Below are 18,687 nucleotides of genomic sequence, written 5' to 3'. Positions count from 1 at the left end.
ATTATTTATTTTTAGTTTTTAATCATTTTTAAATTGAAATGACTTAACTATCCTCACATGTTATGCACATGGTCTCACTTAACGGAAATATGGATGGAATATATGAAAAACTAACGGTAGGGGGCAAATTGGCTAAAAAAATTAGTTTGAGTCCTTAATTTTCCAATAGAAAAGTTCAGGGGGGGAATCGAAAGTGAGGTGAAAGTTCAGGGGGTAAACCGACAGTTTACCCTTTTGTTTTTATATTCATATGAGAAGAAATGGAAGATGATCTGATCTCACGATTGTTTTGTTTTTTTTTCAAGGTTTTCTTTTAGATTAAATTGGTCTCTAAAATTGACATAGTTCTCTAACTTGTTTTGCAATTGAATCAATATAAAACCTTTTCTAAACACAAGTGATATTAAGAGAGTGCAAAATTGCAAAATCGTACTATTAGGTTAAGAAGTTTTTTTTTTTTTTTTTTTTTTATTTTTTTTTTAGGTGTAAGGAGGTTAAATAGTTCTTCTATTGTCATTTAATAATTAGGATAGTGTTCCTGTTCCTTTGCATCAGAGTTCGGAGTAGTTTATTAAAAATGTTATTGACAAATCTACACTTCATTTGCACTAAAGACCGAAGTAAAAAATAAAGTATTAAAACATATTAAATCATGGGGAACAAACATATAATGAGTGTTCATCTAAGTATTTAACAAGTATCTTAGATTTTATTGACAAAATAAAATGCAAAATGAAACTTATCAGCTTTTTATCTAAGTGAGAGTCACAACCTAGGCAGACTAATTTAGGCAAACAAGGTGGGCTAGGTGGACCCCTAAGCAGGTCGAGGCGCACTTACTTAATTTTCAAATGCCTAGAGATTAATCGGGATGGTGACCAGTCGCCTAGTGCCTAGACGGAGCCTAAGCGGCATTAGGCGGGAATCTTTAGAACAATAATTATACTCTACCTACCGGCCTCCTGCAGCCTATAACTCAATACAGTGTAGAATCACCTCCACACCTCCATGTTCTTCACAATTTGGGTCGACTCCTTCATCCCCAATGCTTTTTACAACACGAATCTTCTTTTAATTAGTTGTATAGTTGAGGTTCCTTATACATATACGCTGACCTACGAACCCTCTACTTCTCCACTACTTGGGCAAACATATCAACGGGTTACTATCTTCACTATTTGACCATCAAGAGATTAAGAATTAGTTACATAAAACCAAAAACGGATTGAAAAACGATATGATACAAAGAAAGAAAGTTCATTGGATTTAGACATATTCTGTATCACATATGAGAAGTTTCCTTTGACCAGATATCATACAAGGCTTATAAGCCCTTCTCCAAAATGTCTACAGCATTTAGAAAACTGACACGTTATAAGTACCCTAAAAAAATTCATTTTGCTTGCACTACTCTTCAAAGTATAATTTTTCCTACTTATATTTTAAATAATTTTTTCCTACTTATATTTTAAATAAGGTTTTGTTTGGTGTAGAAGATTAGATTGGAATGAGTAAGACATTGTTAAAGAAAAAAAATGAAAATATTGTGTCTAACTTGAAGAAAACTTATTCATTTCAATCCCTTCTCAAATGGTAGATTCTTTTTTTTTTAAATTTATTATTTTAAGGGGAGAGGAAGGGTTTGCAATTATTATAATAATATAGGAAATGAGAGAGTTTCGAACCCGGGATGCGTAAGTAGAAACCTACCACACCTATCCGCTAAGATATTGAACCACATGCCAAAATGATAAGATTAGAAGAAAGAACTTTCATTCACGTCTAATCCTCTCAAAATTAAAGGTGATCTATACTAAACGAGACAAATGCATAATAAACTTCTGGGGTTTAAGGACTGTCCCATGAACTTGGGCCACTACCACTTAATTAAAAGAAATAAAGGAATTAGTGGGTTCCATGAGCATATATTCATTCGAGTATAGATAAGTTTAGAAAATGTTTCATCACTTGACCACTTTTTATTTCTAATTTAAGAAAGTTATATCTTAACCAATTTCAATTTAAGCATAGATTTGATTCACACTTCATATTCTAAGAAGTATTTATCATCCGAAAAGAGAAAAAAAAACAAAATCTTTGTCTAAAAATGCCTTGAGAAAAGACGAAGATATAGAACCTTTCAATGCAATATTACTTTTTCAACTCACTTAATCTTCATGATTTTAATCTAATCGGTAAACATATAAGCATAAAATCATGAAATATAATATATATGATGACCATGAAATCGTCCAATTCTACCAAGAAAAGATCGTAGACAGCACTCAAATTCCAGTATCAAATTTGGGTTGTTGTTAGGATGTATAGTGTTGTTCCACATAAAAAATTAAGAATCTTGTATGTGCTGATAAAATGTTGGACTTCCTTCTATTTTGACATTAATGTTAAATGAGTTTAATGTGAAGCTCGAACTTCTTTTAGTCGCTTTCTATAAAAAACGAAAGGCTCGTTATAAATTGATTATAAATTGAAAAAAGAATTGTATTCATTGACACGACAGAAAAGAAAGGACCCATCAATATATAAAATGAAACCAACGAAAAGAAAACAAAAGAATTGTATCCAAATACTGACAGTTGTTCTCTTCCAATGGGAGTCATAAGATTTGGAGAGCTATTAATTGATTTTAACAACTGCTTCAACCTGGAGGTGGGATGCTCCATAAGTTCAACTTCCTTCAGTCGCTACAAATAATTGTGAACAAAGAAAAATGATAAATATAAAATTGAGAAATCACTTTTTTTATTTTTTTTATTTTTCTTATGAGTAATGTTAGGGAAACTAAATTTGTAAACTAAATTTTGAAAATTAAAGGACATGAGAGTTGATGATTGATTTATTACTTAAGTGTTGATAAACGTGGTCATTCTTATGGTGGCACATCATTTAATTTGTAAATTTAATCTCCAAATTTAATATCCCTCACATTATCCTTTTCTTATTCATAAAAAAGCAGGTTGCTGAAAGTGGTGTGGCTATGAAGATATATAAGGTGGTGGTTTGTAGGTCCACATGAGGTACACACTATTGAAAAAAAAAGTCTAGGATGTGATCATCATCACAAGCCTCCATCGTCTCCCTTTATATTGGCCACCTCCGAACACTATCATCACTTGTCGGCCAATATTCTCTCTCTCTCTCTCTCTCTCTCTCTCTCTCTCAAAAGAACAGCGCGCTCCCCTCCCCCCTATTCCTCTCATTCTTTCTCTGCAAGTTAGGATTAAATTAAATTTATCTCTCAAAAATATTTGCACATTTCGATTTGTATTCATACTTCAAAGAATTAGAAAGTGCAAGCTTACAAAACCTTACAGACAATTTTTTATCATATCAAATTGTAATTTTTAAGTCACCATGAAACACCAAGAGCTCAGCCTCCACAGAAGCACCAGTACTACTTCCATATCAAGAAGCACTTCAAGAAAGATCATCCCATCCAACCACTTCAGATCTTCACCATCAACTCTCCCACTTAACCATCTTCAAAACGACGACGTCCCCAACAACCTTTTGATTCCGAAACGCCACTCTCTAGTCTCCTTCCACCACCTATCCAAAACCCAAACAAAGATCACCTCCCTCCTCCGCTCTTTCCTCAGCTTCCTCTCCTTCCCCATCATTATCCCGACATGCAAGTGGCTCGCCCTCCCCTCCAACCTCTCCGTCACCCCCTCCCTCGGCCGAAAAGTCACCGGCACGCTCTTTGGAAACCGCCGTGGTCACGTCAGCTTCGCCGTTCAGCTGGACCCCCGGTCGGAGCCGGTCTTGCTTCTCGAGCTAGCCATGTCAACGTCTTCACTCGTTAAAGAGATGTCTTCGGGGCTCGTGCGCATTGCTCTCGAGTCTGAAAAGCAACAGGGTTCCGCCCGTGCAGTTATGAATGGCCGGAAGCTGTTTCAGGAGCCTTCATGGACTATGTATTGTAATGGGAGGAAGTGTGGGTATGCGGCGACTCGCACGTGCGGAGAGTCAGACTGGCACGTGCTGAGCACTGTTCGGAGTGTTTCGGTCGGAGCCGGCGTGATTCCGGTGTTGGACGACGGAAAAAAGGGTGGCGCGTCTGAAGGTGAGTTGCTTTATATGAGAGCTAGGTTTGAACGAGTTGTGGGAAGCCTTGACTCGGAGGCCTTTTACATGTTGAACCCTGAGGGTAATGGAGGTCCTGAACTCAGTATCTTTTTACTCAGAATATGAGTGTGAAGAAAAATAAAAGGAAAAGAAATTAAATTATTGGTAAACAGAAATATATTGTTTTAAGGAAAAGAAATTAAATTGTTGGTGGTCGGAAATATATTGTTTTTAGGTGATTTAATCGCAACTTGCAAAGTGAATGCTAGCTTAGTGACTACTTTTATGTGATATTACAGCTTTAAAAATGTAAGAACATGTGATTTTGTATCTTACTAATTATCTTGATATATATACAGTTGGTATGTATACATACACTTGGACTTGATATCATTCATCACATGATATTAGGCATTAGAAAAAGGTGGTGGTGGGTAGATAATTTTCTCTGGTCTAAGCTGTTAATTGAGATCAGACTATAAAAAAATAAAAATAAAAAATAAAAAACAAAACAAAACTGGAACTTTTTTATTCGTATCCTCTGTGGGTTCCGTGCGTGCGTGCATGTAGGTTTTGTATTAAAATGAACAAAGTGTTGCATGACTAATTGTTTAATTAACAAAGTGTTGCATGACTAATTGCCACGCTTCTCGTTTTGCACTTCCAATACTAAATTTGAAAATGAAGAGGGGGGAAATGTTGTTGAGGAAGGAGAATGGTGTTGGACTCGGAAACCGTGGTCGGTGATCACGCTAAACTATTTTATTTGCAGAACAATTTAGTGAAATTTGGGGTTGTAATTGTTGAGTATAAAAGTATAAATCTTATATCGAGAAAAAAAAGAAATTTTGCATATATACAAATAATTAGATTACTCTTTATATTATTAATTGATTTTAACGTGAGACTTCAACTTCTTCATCAAAGTGATACTCAGATCTTGAATTCGACTTCTAGATATACTCACCACAAAAAAAATAAGGCCTTTGAGGACAACCTACAAGGAACACTAAATTATTTGTTACTGTATTTCTCAAAAGAGAGACAGATCAGTGTATTTTAATGCAGTCCTAATTTAGTTAGGATTTTGATTATGTAAATCTTAGTAAATTATTATGGGATTCTACATTATATTTTAGATAGTGTCCTATTCCAGTTGTAATATCTAAAATGTAAGGAATTTACCTTTCCTATTACTATAAATAAAGGCACAATGAGGTGAGATAACACAAATCGCAAAGTTCACCAATTCTCTCTTTTCTCTACTCTTTGCCGCACCCTCTCTATAATTCTTCAGTTAAAGAGGCCTACAACACGTTATAAGCACACTCTTGATGTTACGCTAAAGCAATCATCATTATTATGAATAAAAAATTGTTTTATTGAATCAATATACTTACTATTGATTCAATTTTCTCTTTTTATGTTGAACCTAATACAATTAATGCATTGGAGATGAAATTCCGAATTTCCCTACAACTAGCATTCAAAGACTTTATTTCATTTTTAGCCAATTACGTTCTTCTATAACATAGACTTGATAAATACCAAGTCTTGTTTGTATAAAAATATTCACCATGATGCATGAACCTACAGTTGATGGAATATAAAATAATAGGTTGGGTTCATGCATCATGAGAAATGTTTTTTTGTAAACAAGGCCTGATACAAAAATCAAGTATGTGTTTTAGAAGAACTTGATTAGCTGAAAACTAAATAAAGTCTTTGAATCCTAGTTGTAGAAGATCCTTCTCCAAAAGTTGAGATATCACTTCAAATGTGTTGTACTACATTCAACATAGCCATTGAAAGAAAGAATAATTGAATTAATAGCATACAGGTCAATTCAATAAATAAAAGGTTAATGATAATAAGTATGATTGAAACGTAATATTACCTTGATAAGATGGACAAACTCTCTCTACCACAACAACAAGAGCTTTCTGATAAGGTGTTGTATGCCTATTTAACTAAAGAGTTATAGAGAGAAGGAGAGGGGCGTTAGAGGTGCAGAGAGAGATTTGGTGAATTTTGATGTGTGATTTATCATCTTATTGTGCCTTGGGAATATGGTGCATAATAGGTCTCGATAAAAACTTTGCCGGGAATTTCAACCTGGTCGAAAGGAAAAAAAGCATCCCGCACTAGCGACTTAGAAGTCAACTAAATTAGACTTACATTACAATAAGAAAACTATCTAAAATATTCTACAAAATCTCGATAGGATTTACACAATCACATTTCTAACTAAATTAGACTCCAACAAAATCCGATTTTCAAGGTGCACTCCACTATTGTACGTCCCTACAATTAGTGGTGGCTGTCCACATATGAGAAACAAAGTTGACAAATTCAGAAAATTAAGTTTTGGCGTAAAAGATAAACTGATTTATTAATTCCGCTAATTTCTACAAATGAAACTAATAATCAAACTAATTAATTGCATCATTGATTAATTAAAAAAAGTCTCTCACCACTACAATATATGCTATCACCGTCGGAGCAAAAACCGACGAGAAATCCGATTTCTGTCGCAATTTTGGCAAAAATGCGACATAAAACAATGTAATGTCGCATTTTCAAAGCGACACTATTGCTAGCGTCACGAAAGGGCTTTAGCGTCGGTTTCGTGGCTTAAACCGACACTAAGCAGCGTCGCTCTAAAGCGACACTAAAATTAACGTCGGTTTAAACCGACGCATACTTACACGTTACGTCGCTTTAAGGCGACGTTCATAAGCAATTTATTGTAAAATATAAATCCTATTGTCGTTTTTAAACGACACTGAAATAATATTAAATCAATTTAATATCCCATAAACCGACGTCAAATAACAATTAAATAAATAAAATATGCAAACGAATAACGATCTTAACTGACACCACCTTTGTTAATAATAATGAAAAAACCAGACAAACCGCATTCTTCTTCAATTCATTGTAACAGAAAAAAATTATATAATTATATTAATAAATTTCAAGGCCAAAATAAACATTAATGAAAATAATTAAAAAAAATAGTGCCAAAATACACAAATATTGTACATACATTAATGAAAATAATTAACAATAAAAATAGTGCCAAAATACACAAATATTGTACATCTAACGTTCGACTTAATATATAAAAACCCATCCGTCATAACAACTACTAAATCCGACATTACAAACATAACATATAAAAAACAAAAAAGATAGAACGATTAAAGTGTCATATTTATCCGACAAGAAAGCGAACCAAATAAACTACGGAACCGAATCTGCGCCTGAACGTGGCACAGATCCTTCTCGTCCTTGAGGTCCTATATTTGATGCCAACATCCTCGACAAGTCCACATCAGATCCAACACCCGCAAGCATTTCAGCAAACCCCCCAGCTGGAAATTCAGGACAAGGAGCAGCCATCTCAGGTCGATATACTGGCACTTGATAAGGCGGCTCCTGCATGTAAGGCATGGGAGCCTGCTGCATGTATGGCATAGGCGGCTGCTGCATGTATGGCGTGGGCTGCATAGGCATCGGATACATAGGATACGGAGGTTGCTGATTATAGCCAACATACGGATATGCAGGGGTGGCTGACTTTGACCCGACTGTTGAGGAGGAGGAGGCTGACTCTGGCCTGACTGTTGGGTTCCCGGGCTAAACGGTGGTTGTGGTTGTGGTTGTGGCTGAAATCTTTGGAAAAGCCACGCAAACATCTGACTTTGCTTGTTCTCTAGGTCCGAAATCCGTTTATTGTTATTTTCGTCCCTCAATTTCAACTCATTATTTTGAGTCATCAGCAATGCCATTGTATTGTTAGATGACCTCTTGGAGGAAATTGATGTAGAAGACGAAGAAGATGCATAGGACACCATATCAGGAGTCACCCCATGCCCGTATCCTCTGACTCTATTATACCTCTCAGGACCCATTGTATCAACATACACTTGGGTCCTAAGATCTTCATTATCCTCTTGCCCCGACTGAATCAAAGTTTGCAGACTGCTCTCCATTGTTGCCTAGCATTACAATTTTTAAAAATAAAAATTCAATCGTAAAACAGAAAAATAAGCTATAGATAATAAAAATGAATAACAATGAAATACCAACACAGTAAAATAAATTACCCCTGTACGCTCCGATTCTTCATCAATCCAAGTTTCATTTTTTCGTGTATGACATTCACGAAAAAAGGTTACAGGATCGGCTTCTTTCCCATGCTTCTTCCACTTTACCAAAAATAAAATTTCACACAAACAATTTTAGGCAAACCTCGTTAAAATTAAAATTTATAACTATAGAATATTTAAAATAACATTTCTTCAAATTGTACAATCCATACATATTCTTGCCGCTTTCTTGCAAAAGATTTTGTACCAGTAGTATGGTTCATTGTTTTCTTTTGCCGATTAATCTTGTTTTTTTCAGCAACCTCCTGAAAATAAAAATAAAAAAATTATTACACAAATTTATAGTTATAACGAAATAAACTACATCGTTTACCTTTGTTTTATCTCCACTCCAGTATGCCAACAAATTAGCCCACTGGGTAGGATTCACATCAGGAGGAGGATGGCGACGCTCCTCTGCAGCTCTGTTCGTATAATACTTTTTTTTAAACTTATTTCTAAACTCCTTATGTGCATGCTCAGCAACCTTAAGCGTCATAAAGCGGATCAAAGGCAATCTTGGTATATCAGCATCTTCAAAAACAATATTTCCCTACATCCATAAAAAAAAAAAAAAAATCAACCAAGTCAAATATTATAACAATGCTTAATCTTACGCCAAGTCAAATATTATAACAATGCTTAAAAAAATCAACCAAGTCAAATATTATAACAATGCCTAAAAAAAAAAAAAATACCTATACCTTAATTCTATTCCAGAAAGCTTCCTTATCTACATCCTTAATCTTACGCCAATGGGAGAATTCTGTGGTCTCTAACCTCCGATGCCACATATTTTGAAAATGCACTAGAGTTATCACTAACGCATTTTCCGGACATATCAAAAGAACAAAGCTGTTTCGTCCATTTGGGAACTGAGGGTCCTCGCCTCCGTTGAGATGTTCCTTGTTCATACAAAAACCACGATTAAAACAAACCAAAAAAGTTGGAAACAGATGTAAATTTTCAGTTTATAAGAATAATAGAAGATTAAACACCAAAAATAAAAAAAAAACGAATCTAATAATAATATAGAAAAATAACCAGCTTCGACCTCCTCCTCTTCCACATGAAGTTCCTCATCACGTTGAGAATCACTACTACTATCCATAGCAAAACCAAAGGAATCACGGAAGAAATGAGGAATACAGAAGATGGAGAAGGAGAGGGAGTGAAATGAGGGAGTGAAGGGAGTGAAATGAGAGAGTGAAATGAGAGAGACGGAAATAGGTCGTAGAAGCTTAAATATGCCAAAAAACTTAGCGTCGAAATATGCAACCATTACGTCGCTTCAAAGCGACACAAACTCTGACACACTTTTGACTAGCGTCGAAATAGGGTAATATGGCGTCGAAATAGAGGACAATTACGTCGGTTTAAACCGACGTTCTGCTGATAGACAGTAATTCCAGTGGCCTCGGAATTGGACGTGTGAATGTGACCGAGGCGTCGAAATAGGGGCATATTGCGTCGCTTAAAACCGACATTATAGTCTGACAGTTTTACCTAGCGTCGAAATAGAGGACAATTGCGTCGGTTTGAACCGACGTTATTCTGACAGACAGTAATTGCAGTGTCCTCGGAATTGGACGTGCGAATGAACCGAGGCATCGAAATAACAAATGCTTGCGTCGAAACAATAACTGGTTGCATCGGTTTTAACCGACGTATTAATTGTTGCGTCGAAATAATAAGTGGTTGCGTCGAAATAATAAGTAGTTGCGTCGGTTCAAACCGACGCCACTACTTATTATTTTGACGCAACGATTTATTATTTCGATGCTTCGCACGTCCAATCTTCCAATCCATTTCCCCGTGCAAAAAAAACCGGGAAAATTCCCGCCCAACAAAAAAATAAAAAAGAGTTTAACTAAAAAAAAAAAATGGAAACGCAGGAGACAAAAAAAAACTAGTTAAACCCAAAATTAAAAAATAAGCAGTTATGTTATTTCATATAATATTTTAATATATAAAATTTAACTTATACATAATACTTAATAAAAACAGAAATATAATTTTAGGATCATTTTGATATAGATGCCTTATATTTGAATTTTTTTAATCAAACATATATAATTTTGAAACTTTTGATCAAACATTGTTCGGTTAATTTATAATTAAAATTTTGATTTTTATTGTAAATAATTGATCACCTAGTTCATAAAATAGTATGATAAATATTCTAAAATCACCATAAACATCCAATCTTATCTTATCATTATTCGTTTAAAATGAATTTTTCTTATGCAAATAATTTGTTGTATTAAATTATAAAAACATATAAACATCATATTAACATACAATTATGAAATATAACATGCACAAATATTAAATATAACGTACCAATTTGTATTAATCTGGGTATAACACAAGATTTTGTGATATCCACTAGTGTAAATATATCAAATTGAAGATCGCATTCATTCACCGTATTCATATAGGGTGAAGGAGTGTACATATAAAAAATCATCAAAATCGGAGTTAAAATAACCGTTAAATCGTGATTTTTCGTTAATAACCGTCGAATAAGTTTTTCCCGTTACTTTGTCTCAGAAAGTTGTTTTTTTTGCAATTTTTGGCGTATACGATCTCGAATTATATACAAACATGTTTGACGGTTCGATCGTTGAAATTAGTTTCGTAGAATTCGTATTCCATCAAAACGATACATCCACTAACACTTAAAGAGTTTATTCATACTTTCATTAAGTATAACACAAGATTTTGTGATATCCACTAGTGTAAATATATCAAATTGAAGATCGCATTCATTCACCATATTCATATAGGGTGAAGGAGTGTACATATAAAAAATCATCAAAATCGGAGTTAAAATAACCGTTAAATCGTGATTTTTCGTTAATAACCGTCGAATAAGTTTTTCCCATTACTTTGTCTCAGAAAGTTGTTTTTTTACAATTTTTGGCGTATGCGATCTCGAATTATATACAAACATGTTTGATGGTTCGATCGTTGAAATTAGTTTCGTAGAATTCGTATTCCATCAAAACGATACATCCACTAACACTTAAAGAGTTTATTCATACTTTCATTAAGTATAACACAAGATTTTGTGATATCCACTAGTGTAAATATTTCAAATTGAAGATCGATTGTTTTTTAGGGGTATAAAATTGTTAAATAAAAGAATTTAATATATATATATATATATATATAATTATTATAGTTTTTAGAAGTATAAAATTGTTAAATAAAAAGAAAAATAGTGTAATTAAGAGCTCAAAAAATTTCGTGAACTGTAAATAAGAAAAAATAAACATCCTTTCTTCGCATTAATACAAATAATTCACAACAGGTTTTTATCTTGCGTCGAAATAGACTGACATTGCGTCGGATTCAACCGACGTAACATGACAGTCTGTGTCGAAATAATCTTTGGTTGCGTTGAAATAAGCTTCATTGCGTCAGTTAAAACCGACGCCAACTGACAGTCTGCGTCGAAATAATCTTCGGTTGCGTCGAAATAAGCTTCATTGCGTCGGTTAAAACCGACGCTAACTGAATGAAAAAAACCGGGAATAGTGCCGCCCAAAATATTTTAATTAAACCGACGTCGGTTAAAAGCGACAGGAAACAAGCTTAAAAAAAAAATTTATAACCCAATATTAAAAAAAAAGGTTTAACTTATATATATAATACTTAATAAAAAAAAACAGAAATATAATTTTGATAATAAGATATCATAACATACGAAATGAAAGATAGTATAATTAATACATAAAATAATTAACATATTTATTCTCCGTCATCATCTGTTAGCTCATCGTCGACATTGGCATGATTAACGAACTCGGTAGGCAACGCTAATGATTCAAGAAAAGGAGTCTCTTCCACGCCAACCCTTGTATGAAAATTTTCATTATCAAGAATTCGATCATCCAAATTCGGTATGGCATAATCATCAATAGCATCACTATCCTCTAGTACGTCAAACAAATCACTCAGCTGAGTTCGAACAACTACGTGCCAATCTTTTTCAATTGTGTCCTCCACGTAAAATGCTTGTAATGCTTGTGATGCTAGTATGAAAGGATCCTCTTTAAATCCCAATTGATTGAAATTCACCATAGTAAATCCATATTGATCGGTCTTCATTCCTCGTGGACTTTCACTATTAACCCATTCGCACTTAAATAACATCACAGCTCGACCCCTATCTCCCGCCTCAGTAGGACCACAATATTTAACCTCGAACATATCAACAACTCTGCCATAACAATTCACTTGCCCAATTGCTCCAGGAACATTTGCAGGTACAAAGACACCACAATTTTGATTCTTATGCTTATCATCCACAGATTTTATACGAAATCTAAACCCATGAACAATGTGACTTTTATATCTACTCACAACCCTACTAGGATAATTAGCTAGCCAATGCAAGTCTTCAGATATCAACGTGTCATTAGCATGATAGCTTGAATTCATCTGTAATAAGTATGAAGATAAAAATTGACAGAATAACTATAACATGTTATAATTAAAATGCAAAACAATAAATAAATAATGTGATTGTTATATCAACTCACATGTTGCTTGAACCATTCTGGAAATTCTTTCTTGCTTAGCTCCTTAATTTGGCGCATAGTTAACCTTTCTCGACGATGTTTAGTTTTCAAGAATTCCTCATGTTGGCTACACAATTATGTCCAAATTTAGATAATTAATTTTTCAAAGTTAAGAAAATCAATAAAACATTAAAACGTATGATTAAACGTTCTTACCTTCTAAATGGGTTCACTTCATCACAATTATTTAGAATGTATCTATGGCACTGATCAAGAGCATTTAGATCGAGCTTCACATGTTCTCCTGAACCCATATAACATCCTTTAGAGTCAAAAATTGATAACCCATCAGACACTCCACGTCCAATCCCATCTTCATTTCGGCCTCTACGGGTACGACGAGACTCGACACCTCTAAGATACATGGAACAGAAGGACAAGCACTCATCCACCAAATATGCTTCAGCAATAGAACCTTCAGGACGACCCTTATTACGAACATAACGCTTCAACGTTTGCAAATACCTATAATTATAAACGAAACACAAACAATTATAATTATAAATTAAAGTTATGACTACAATTGTAAAAAATTTATAAAAAATTATTAATTACCGTTCAATTGGATACATCCATCTATAGGGAACAGGCCCTGCAAGAGCTGCTTCATCTGCCAAGTGAACTGGAAGGTGCACCATTATATCAAAAAATGCAGGAGGAAATATTTTTTCAAGTTGACATAATGTCAAGGCAATTCTTGAACTCAGTTCCTTGAATCCTTCCTCAGACTCCTTCTTACTACACAACTGTCTGAAAATTGCACTCAACTCTAATAATACCATAGTAACAGCTTTAGGCAAAACCGGGCGTATTGCAAGCGGGAGTAACTGCTGCATTAAAACATGGCAATCATGACTTTTCAACCCATGTATTTTTCGTTCATTCACGTGCACACATCGCGATAAATTTGATGAATATCCATCGGGGACCCGAATAGTAGACAACACATTGCAAAACGCAGTTTTTTCTTCTTTTTTCAACGTGAACAAAGCTGGAGGTAGAAATGTTCTATTTCCTTCTCTACGTGGGTGTTGACTGCGTCTTATGTTCAAGACTTCAAGATCTGCACGTGCAGCCAATCCATCTTTAGACTTTTCTATACCTAGCAATGTTCCCACCACACTGTCACATATATTCTTCTCGATATGCATAACATCAAGATTGTGTCTAATCAACAGATGCCTCCAATAAGGTAGTTCATAAAAAATAGATTTCTTCTTCCACTGACTGTTACCACTTGTACTGCTCGAAGTTCTTTTTCTGCGTTGCCCAACTGAAGCATTTTTCTTTGGTTTTCCAAAAGTAAATCTCAATGTACAAAGTTCTTCGAGACATTGTAAACCCGTCCACTGCCTTGGTGCACTACGATGCTCTCGACGACCATTAAAAGCTGTGGTTTGCCTTCGAAACCTATGATTATCTTCAAGAAACCGTCGATGTCCCATATAACAAATTTTACGACTCGCCGGCAAGTAAATGGATTCTTTATCATGCATGCAATGTGGACATGCTTTATAGTCATGTGTACTCCATCCTGACAACATTCCATAAGCCGGAAAATCACTTATAGTCCATAAGACAGCAGCCTTCATCGTAAAACTTTGGTTGGAATACGCATCATAAGTTGGAGTGCCCACCTCACACAACTCATTCAACTCGTCAATCAGTGGACGCATGTATACATCAATCTTTTTACCAGGACTGCGCGGTCCTGGTATTAAAAGAGACAACAACAAATTTGGTTGCTTCATACACATCCAAGGCGGCAAATTGTAAACAGAAAGCACCACAGGCCATGTGCTATGATCATTCCTCATTTTTCCAAAAGGATTAAATCCATCACTGTCCAACCCTAATCGAACATTTCGAATTTCTAACGCAAAATTCGGATATAAATTATCCAAATGCTTCCATGCTGGAGAATCTGAAGGATGTCTCATAAACTCATCTTTAGGACATTCAACTGCATGCCACCTCATATGTTCAGCCGTATGCTTCGACATAAAAAATCGTTGCAATCGTGGTTTTAAAGGAAAATACCACATAACCTTAGCTGCGATCTTTTTTCTCGACCTATCCGCTGCGTTGGTAATTTTATATCTTGATTCACCACAAACCGAGCACACGGTCAAATCCGAAGTATCTTTCCAATAGATCATGCAATCATTGGGACATGCATCAATTTTCACATACGTCAGACCCAAGTCATTTATAAGTTTTTTTGCCTTATAACATGATTCAGGCAAACAATCCCATTCAGGCAACATTCTTTTAATTAACTCCAGTAAAGTTGTGAAGATGTCGTCTGGCATTCCTGCTAAACACTTGATCTGATACAGGCTTACAACTGCTTCTAATTTCTTAAACTCCTTACACCCTGGCCACAAATCTTGATCTGCCTCTTTAAGCAACCTAAAAAAAGTCTCCACCTCTTCTGGACGCCCTTCCCCAATAGACGGTTCAGTAGACGGCCCAACACCTTCTTCTGTTAATGGTTGGACAAATACATCATTAAGAAAGTCATGCATGCCAATCACCTCATCTCCTGTTTCTTCTTCTCCAATTGCCACATTTTGCTCTCCAATGTTTTGCTCGCCATGATGTCGCCAGCAAGCATTTTTATAATCTTTATCCATATCATACAATATGAGATGTTCAATAATAGTGTTCCTAACAAAAGTATATCGATTACAACATCTTTTGCAAGGACATCTAAACTTATCAGGACCAACACCATTTGCAACTGCTTGATCCAAAAACAAATTAATTCCAGCTGTATACGATTCAAAATTTCGGGGTATCGTCAACCAACTCTTTTCCATGTTTTACCAGTTTACGAGGGTAAAATATTGCGCTAACACTAAGATGCCTACAATCTTGCAATCCCTATCATGTAGGCATAACTATTAGAATTTTCAATTTCTATCTTTCAACCCTCGAACTCTATCACGATTGCAATCTTTTAATTCTCAACACCTATTATAGTAAAAACAAATTAAAATAACAACAAAAAGGTATCAAAATTATGCTCATCTAATCCATTCTAGTAAATAACAACCAAAAGTTATCAAAATAACAATAAAATAAAATAACAATTATAGTGCAAAAGTTATATTTAATATTGTTAATTTAACATAAATGCTTATTTAAATTATTCATTCCATTTTCTCATAACAATTCAAATTGTAAAAAAAATTAATTTAACATAATATATTCTTATATTACTAAAAATGATAAGTTTATGTTATATTAATATTGTTAATTTAACATAAATGCTTATAAATATTATTCATTTCATTTTCTCATAACCATTCAAATTGCAAAAAAAAATTCTTTAACATAATATATTCTTATATTACTAAAAATGATAAGTTTATGTTATATTAATATTGTTAATTTAACATAAATGCTTATAAATATTATTCATTTCATTTTCTCATAACCATTCAAATTGCAAAAAAAAATTAATTTAACATAATATATTTTTATATTACTAAATATTATAAGTTTATGTTATATTTAATATTGTTAATTTAACATAAATGCTTATAAATATTATTCATTCCATTTTCTCATAAATATTCAAATTGCAAAAAAAAATTCTTTAACATAATATATTCTTATATTACTAAATATTATAAGTTTATGTTATATTTAATATTGTTAATTTAACATAAATGCTTATAAATATTATTCATTCCATTTTCTCATAACAATTCAAATTGCAAATAAAAAATAATTTAATATAATATATTCTTATATAACTAAATATTATAATTTTATGTTATATTTAAGATTGTTAATTTAACATAAATGCTTATAATTATTATTCATTCCATTTTCTCATAACAATTCAAATTATTCTCATCTAATCCATTCTAGTAAATAACAACAAAAAATTATCAAAATAACAACAAATTAAAATAACAATTAGAGTGCAAACAAAATTAATTTAACATAATATATTCTTACATTACTCAATATTATAAGTTTATGTTATATTTAATATTGTTAATTTAACATAAATGCTTATAAATAATATTCATTCCATTTTCTCATAACAATTCAAATTATTCTCATCTAATCCATTCTAGTAAATAACAACAAAAAATTATCAAAATAACAACAAATTAAAATAACAATTAGAGTGCAAAAAAAAATTAATTTAACATAATATATTCTTAAATTACTCAATATTATAAGTTTATGTTATATTTAATGTTGTTAATTTAACATAAATGCTTATAAATAATATTCATTCCATTTTCCCATAACAATTCAAGTGACAAAATTAATTAATTCGCCTAAATATGAATTAATTTAACAAAAATAATAGAAATTTATCTAACTACTTAAATTACAATTTTTAAATAAATAAACTTGTGTATTATACAATTTAAAAATTAAAGAATTTAGTGATAGAAACCTGAATTATAGAAGAATTCCGTCGTCGATCAATTCTTTATATACTCAACCAGCTCAAATAAATTCCCTACAACAATAAATTGTATCAAAACATTAAACATAAGAGGAGAAAATAAAAATACTACTAGCAAGAAAAACTTACCTTTGTGAAGAATGAACTTGGAAGAACTCGGAAGGTGAGAGAGAGAACAACAGAAGTTTTGTAAACCGTGAGAATGAGATAAATGCAAGAGAAAACGAAGAAAACACGGGGGAGGGTATATAAAGATCATCAGTCTGTCGCTTACAACCGACACTGGGTTTCAAAATATTTAAAAAAATAAAATATATGTTGCTCAGAACCGACGTAGGATTTAAAATATATAAAAAAATCAATTAGTGTCGCTTCTATATGCGACACCCATACTTTATGTCGCTTAAAAGCGACACTGTTTTATTTAAAGCGACGCCAGTATTTAAAATTATTAAAATGTGTGTCGGTTATAAGCGACATTAAATGTTTACGTCGTTTAAAAACGACGCAGGCTTTCTAAAACCGACGTCATATTCAGTGGGTGTCGCAACTCTCTTGTGCGCCACTATATTATATTAAACCGACGCAACAACTGACACTATAGGGCCCTTTTGTAGTAGTGTCTCCAATAGGATATGCGTATCTTTTAAAACCAACACACCAATGAAGAAGCGTCACGCCAAAAAAAGTCAAAAGATGACAATATGACACGTCATTTGTTTCTCCTCTCACCAAGAGTAATCAACTACAACATAAGCTAGACTTACCAATCAAAATCAATGAGAATTAGATCAAATGAAGTACCATGGGATGATTAATCGAGACCTAAGATTAAGTACCACGGGATGATTAATCCAGACCTAAGATTAATGTAGTCCATCTCTATATGTGGGATTATCAAGTATAATTTACTCTCATTTGTTTATGGATTTGTACTTCATGCATGTGTACAACGATATTTTCAAGTAAATAAAATTACTTTCGTGTGTTTATGTGTATAACCCCACATCCGATGCAAGAGGTAAATTGAAAGAGTGCTTTGTGATTAGAAAATGAAGATACGGAGTAGAAGCACAACACAAAACTCTCAGTACTCCATATACCATATTTTATCCCACTTTATCCTTTGTGTTCTTCATTTGTGCCCCACTTTACACAATTCCATCATCTGGGTTGTAAAAAGCGTTTGTTTAGTTGACATAGTAGACTATTTATGTTGTAGACATAATTTACTGAACAATTATAGAGGCCATAGAGAGAGAGGGGGGGGGGGGGTGCGGCACATAAAGAGAAGAGAGAGATGTGTAATTGTGAGATGTGTTTTATCTCACATCATTGTGCCTTTATTTATAGTAGTATAGAAGGTTAAATCCTTACCCTAATAAGATTACAACTCTAATAAGATAATATCTAACCC

At 33.4% G+C, this 18,687-nt stretch overlaps 2 protein-coding genes across 2 annotated transcripts; one reads left to right on the top strand and one right to left on the bottom strand.

Annotated features, from left to right (window-relative positions):
* The first annotated feature begins 3,166 nt into the window (after positions 1-3,166).
* Positions 3,167-4,464, top strand: LOC126600681 (protein MIZU-KUSSEI 1-like). The gene has a single exon (XM_050267292.1). The coding sequence runs from the start codon at positions 3,376-3,378 to the stop codon at positions 4,213-4,215; it is 840 nt and encodes a 279-aa protein (XP_050123249.1). The 5' UTR covers positions 3,167-3,375; the 3' UTR covers positions 4,216-4,464.
* A 7,284-nt stretch (positions 4,465-11,748) lies between these two features.
* On the bottom strand, positions 11,749-15,468 carry LOC126598992 (uncharacterized). Its single transcript, XM_050265384.1, has 4 exons — positions 13,388-15,468; positions 12,989-13,297; positions 12,794-12,899; positions 11,749-12,692 (listed from the first exon to the last, which is right to left on the bottom strand). The coding sequence occupies exons 1-4, from the start codon at positions 15,466-15,468 to the stop codon at positions 12,000-12,002; spliced, it is 3,189 nt and encodes a 1,062-aa protein (XP_050121341.1). The 3' UTR covers positions 11,749-11,999.
* Positions 15,469-18,687: the final 3,219 nt, after the last annotated feature.

The sequence above is a fragment of the Malus sylvestris genome, chromosome 14 (assembly GCF_916048215.2).
Source record: "Malus sylvestris chromosome 14, drMalSylv7.2, whole genome shotgun sequence".
Lineage (NCBI taxonomy): Eukaryota > Viridiplantae > Streptophyta > Magnoliopsida > Rosales > Rosaceae > Malus > Malus sylvestris.
The sequence above is the reverse complement of the archived record's forward strand: the minus strand, read 5'-3'. Positions and strand labels throughout refer to the sequence as shown.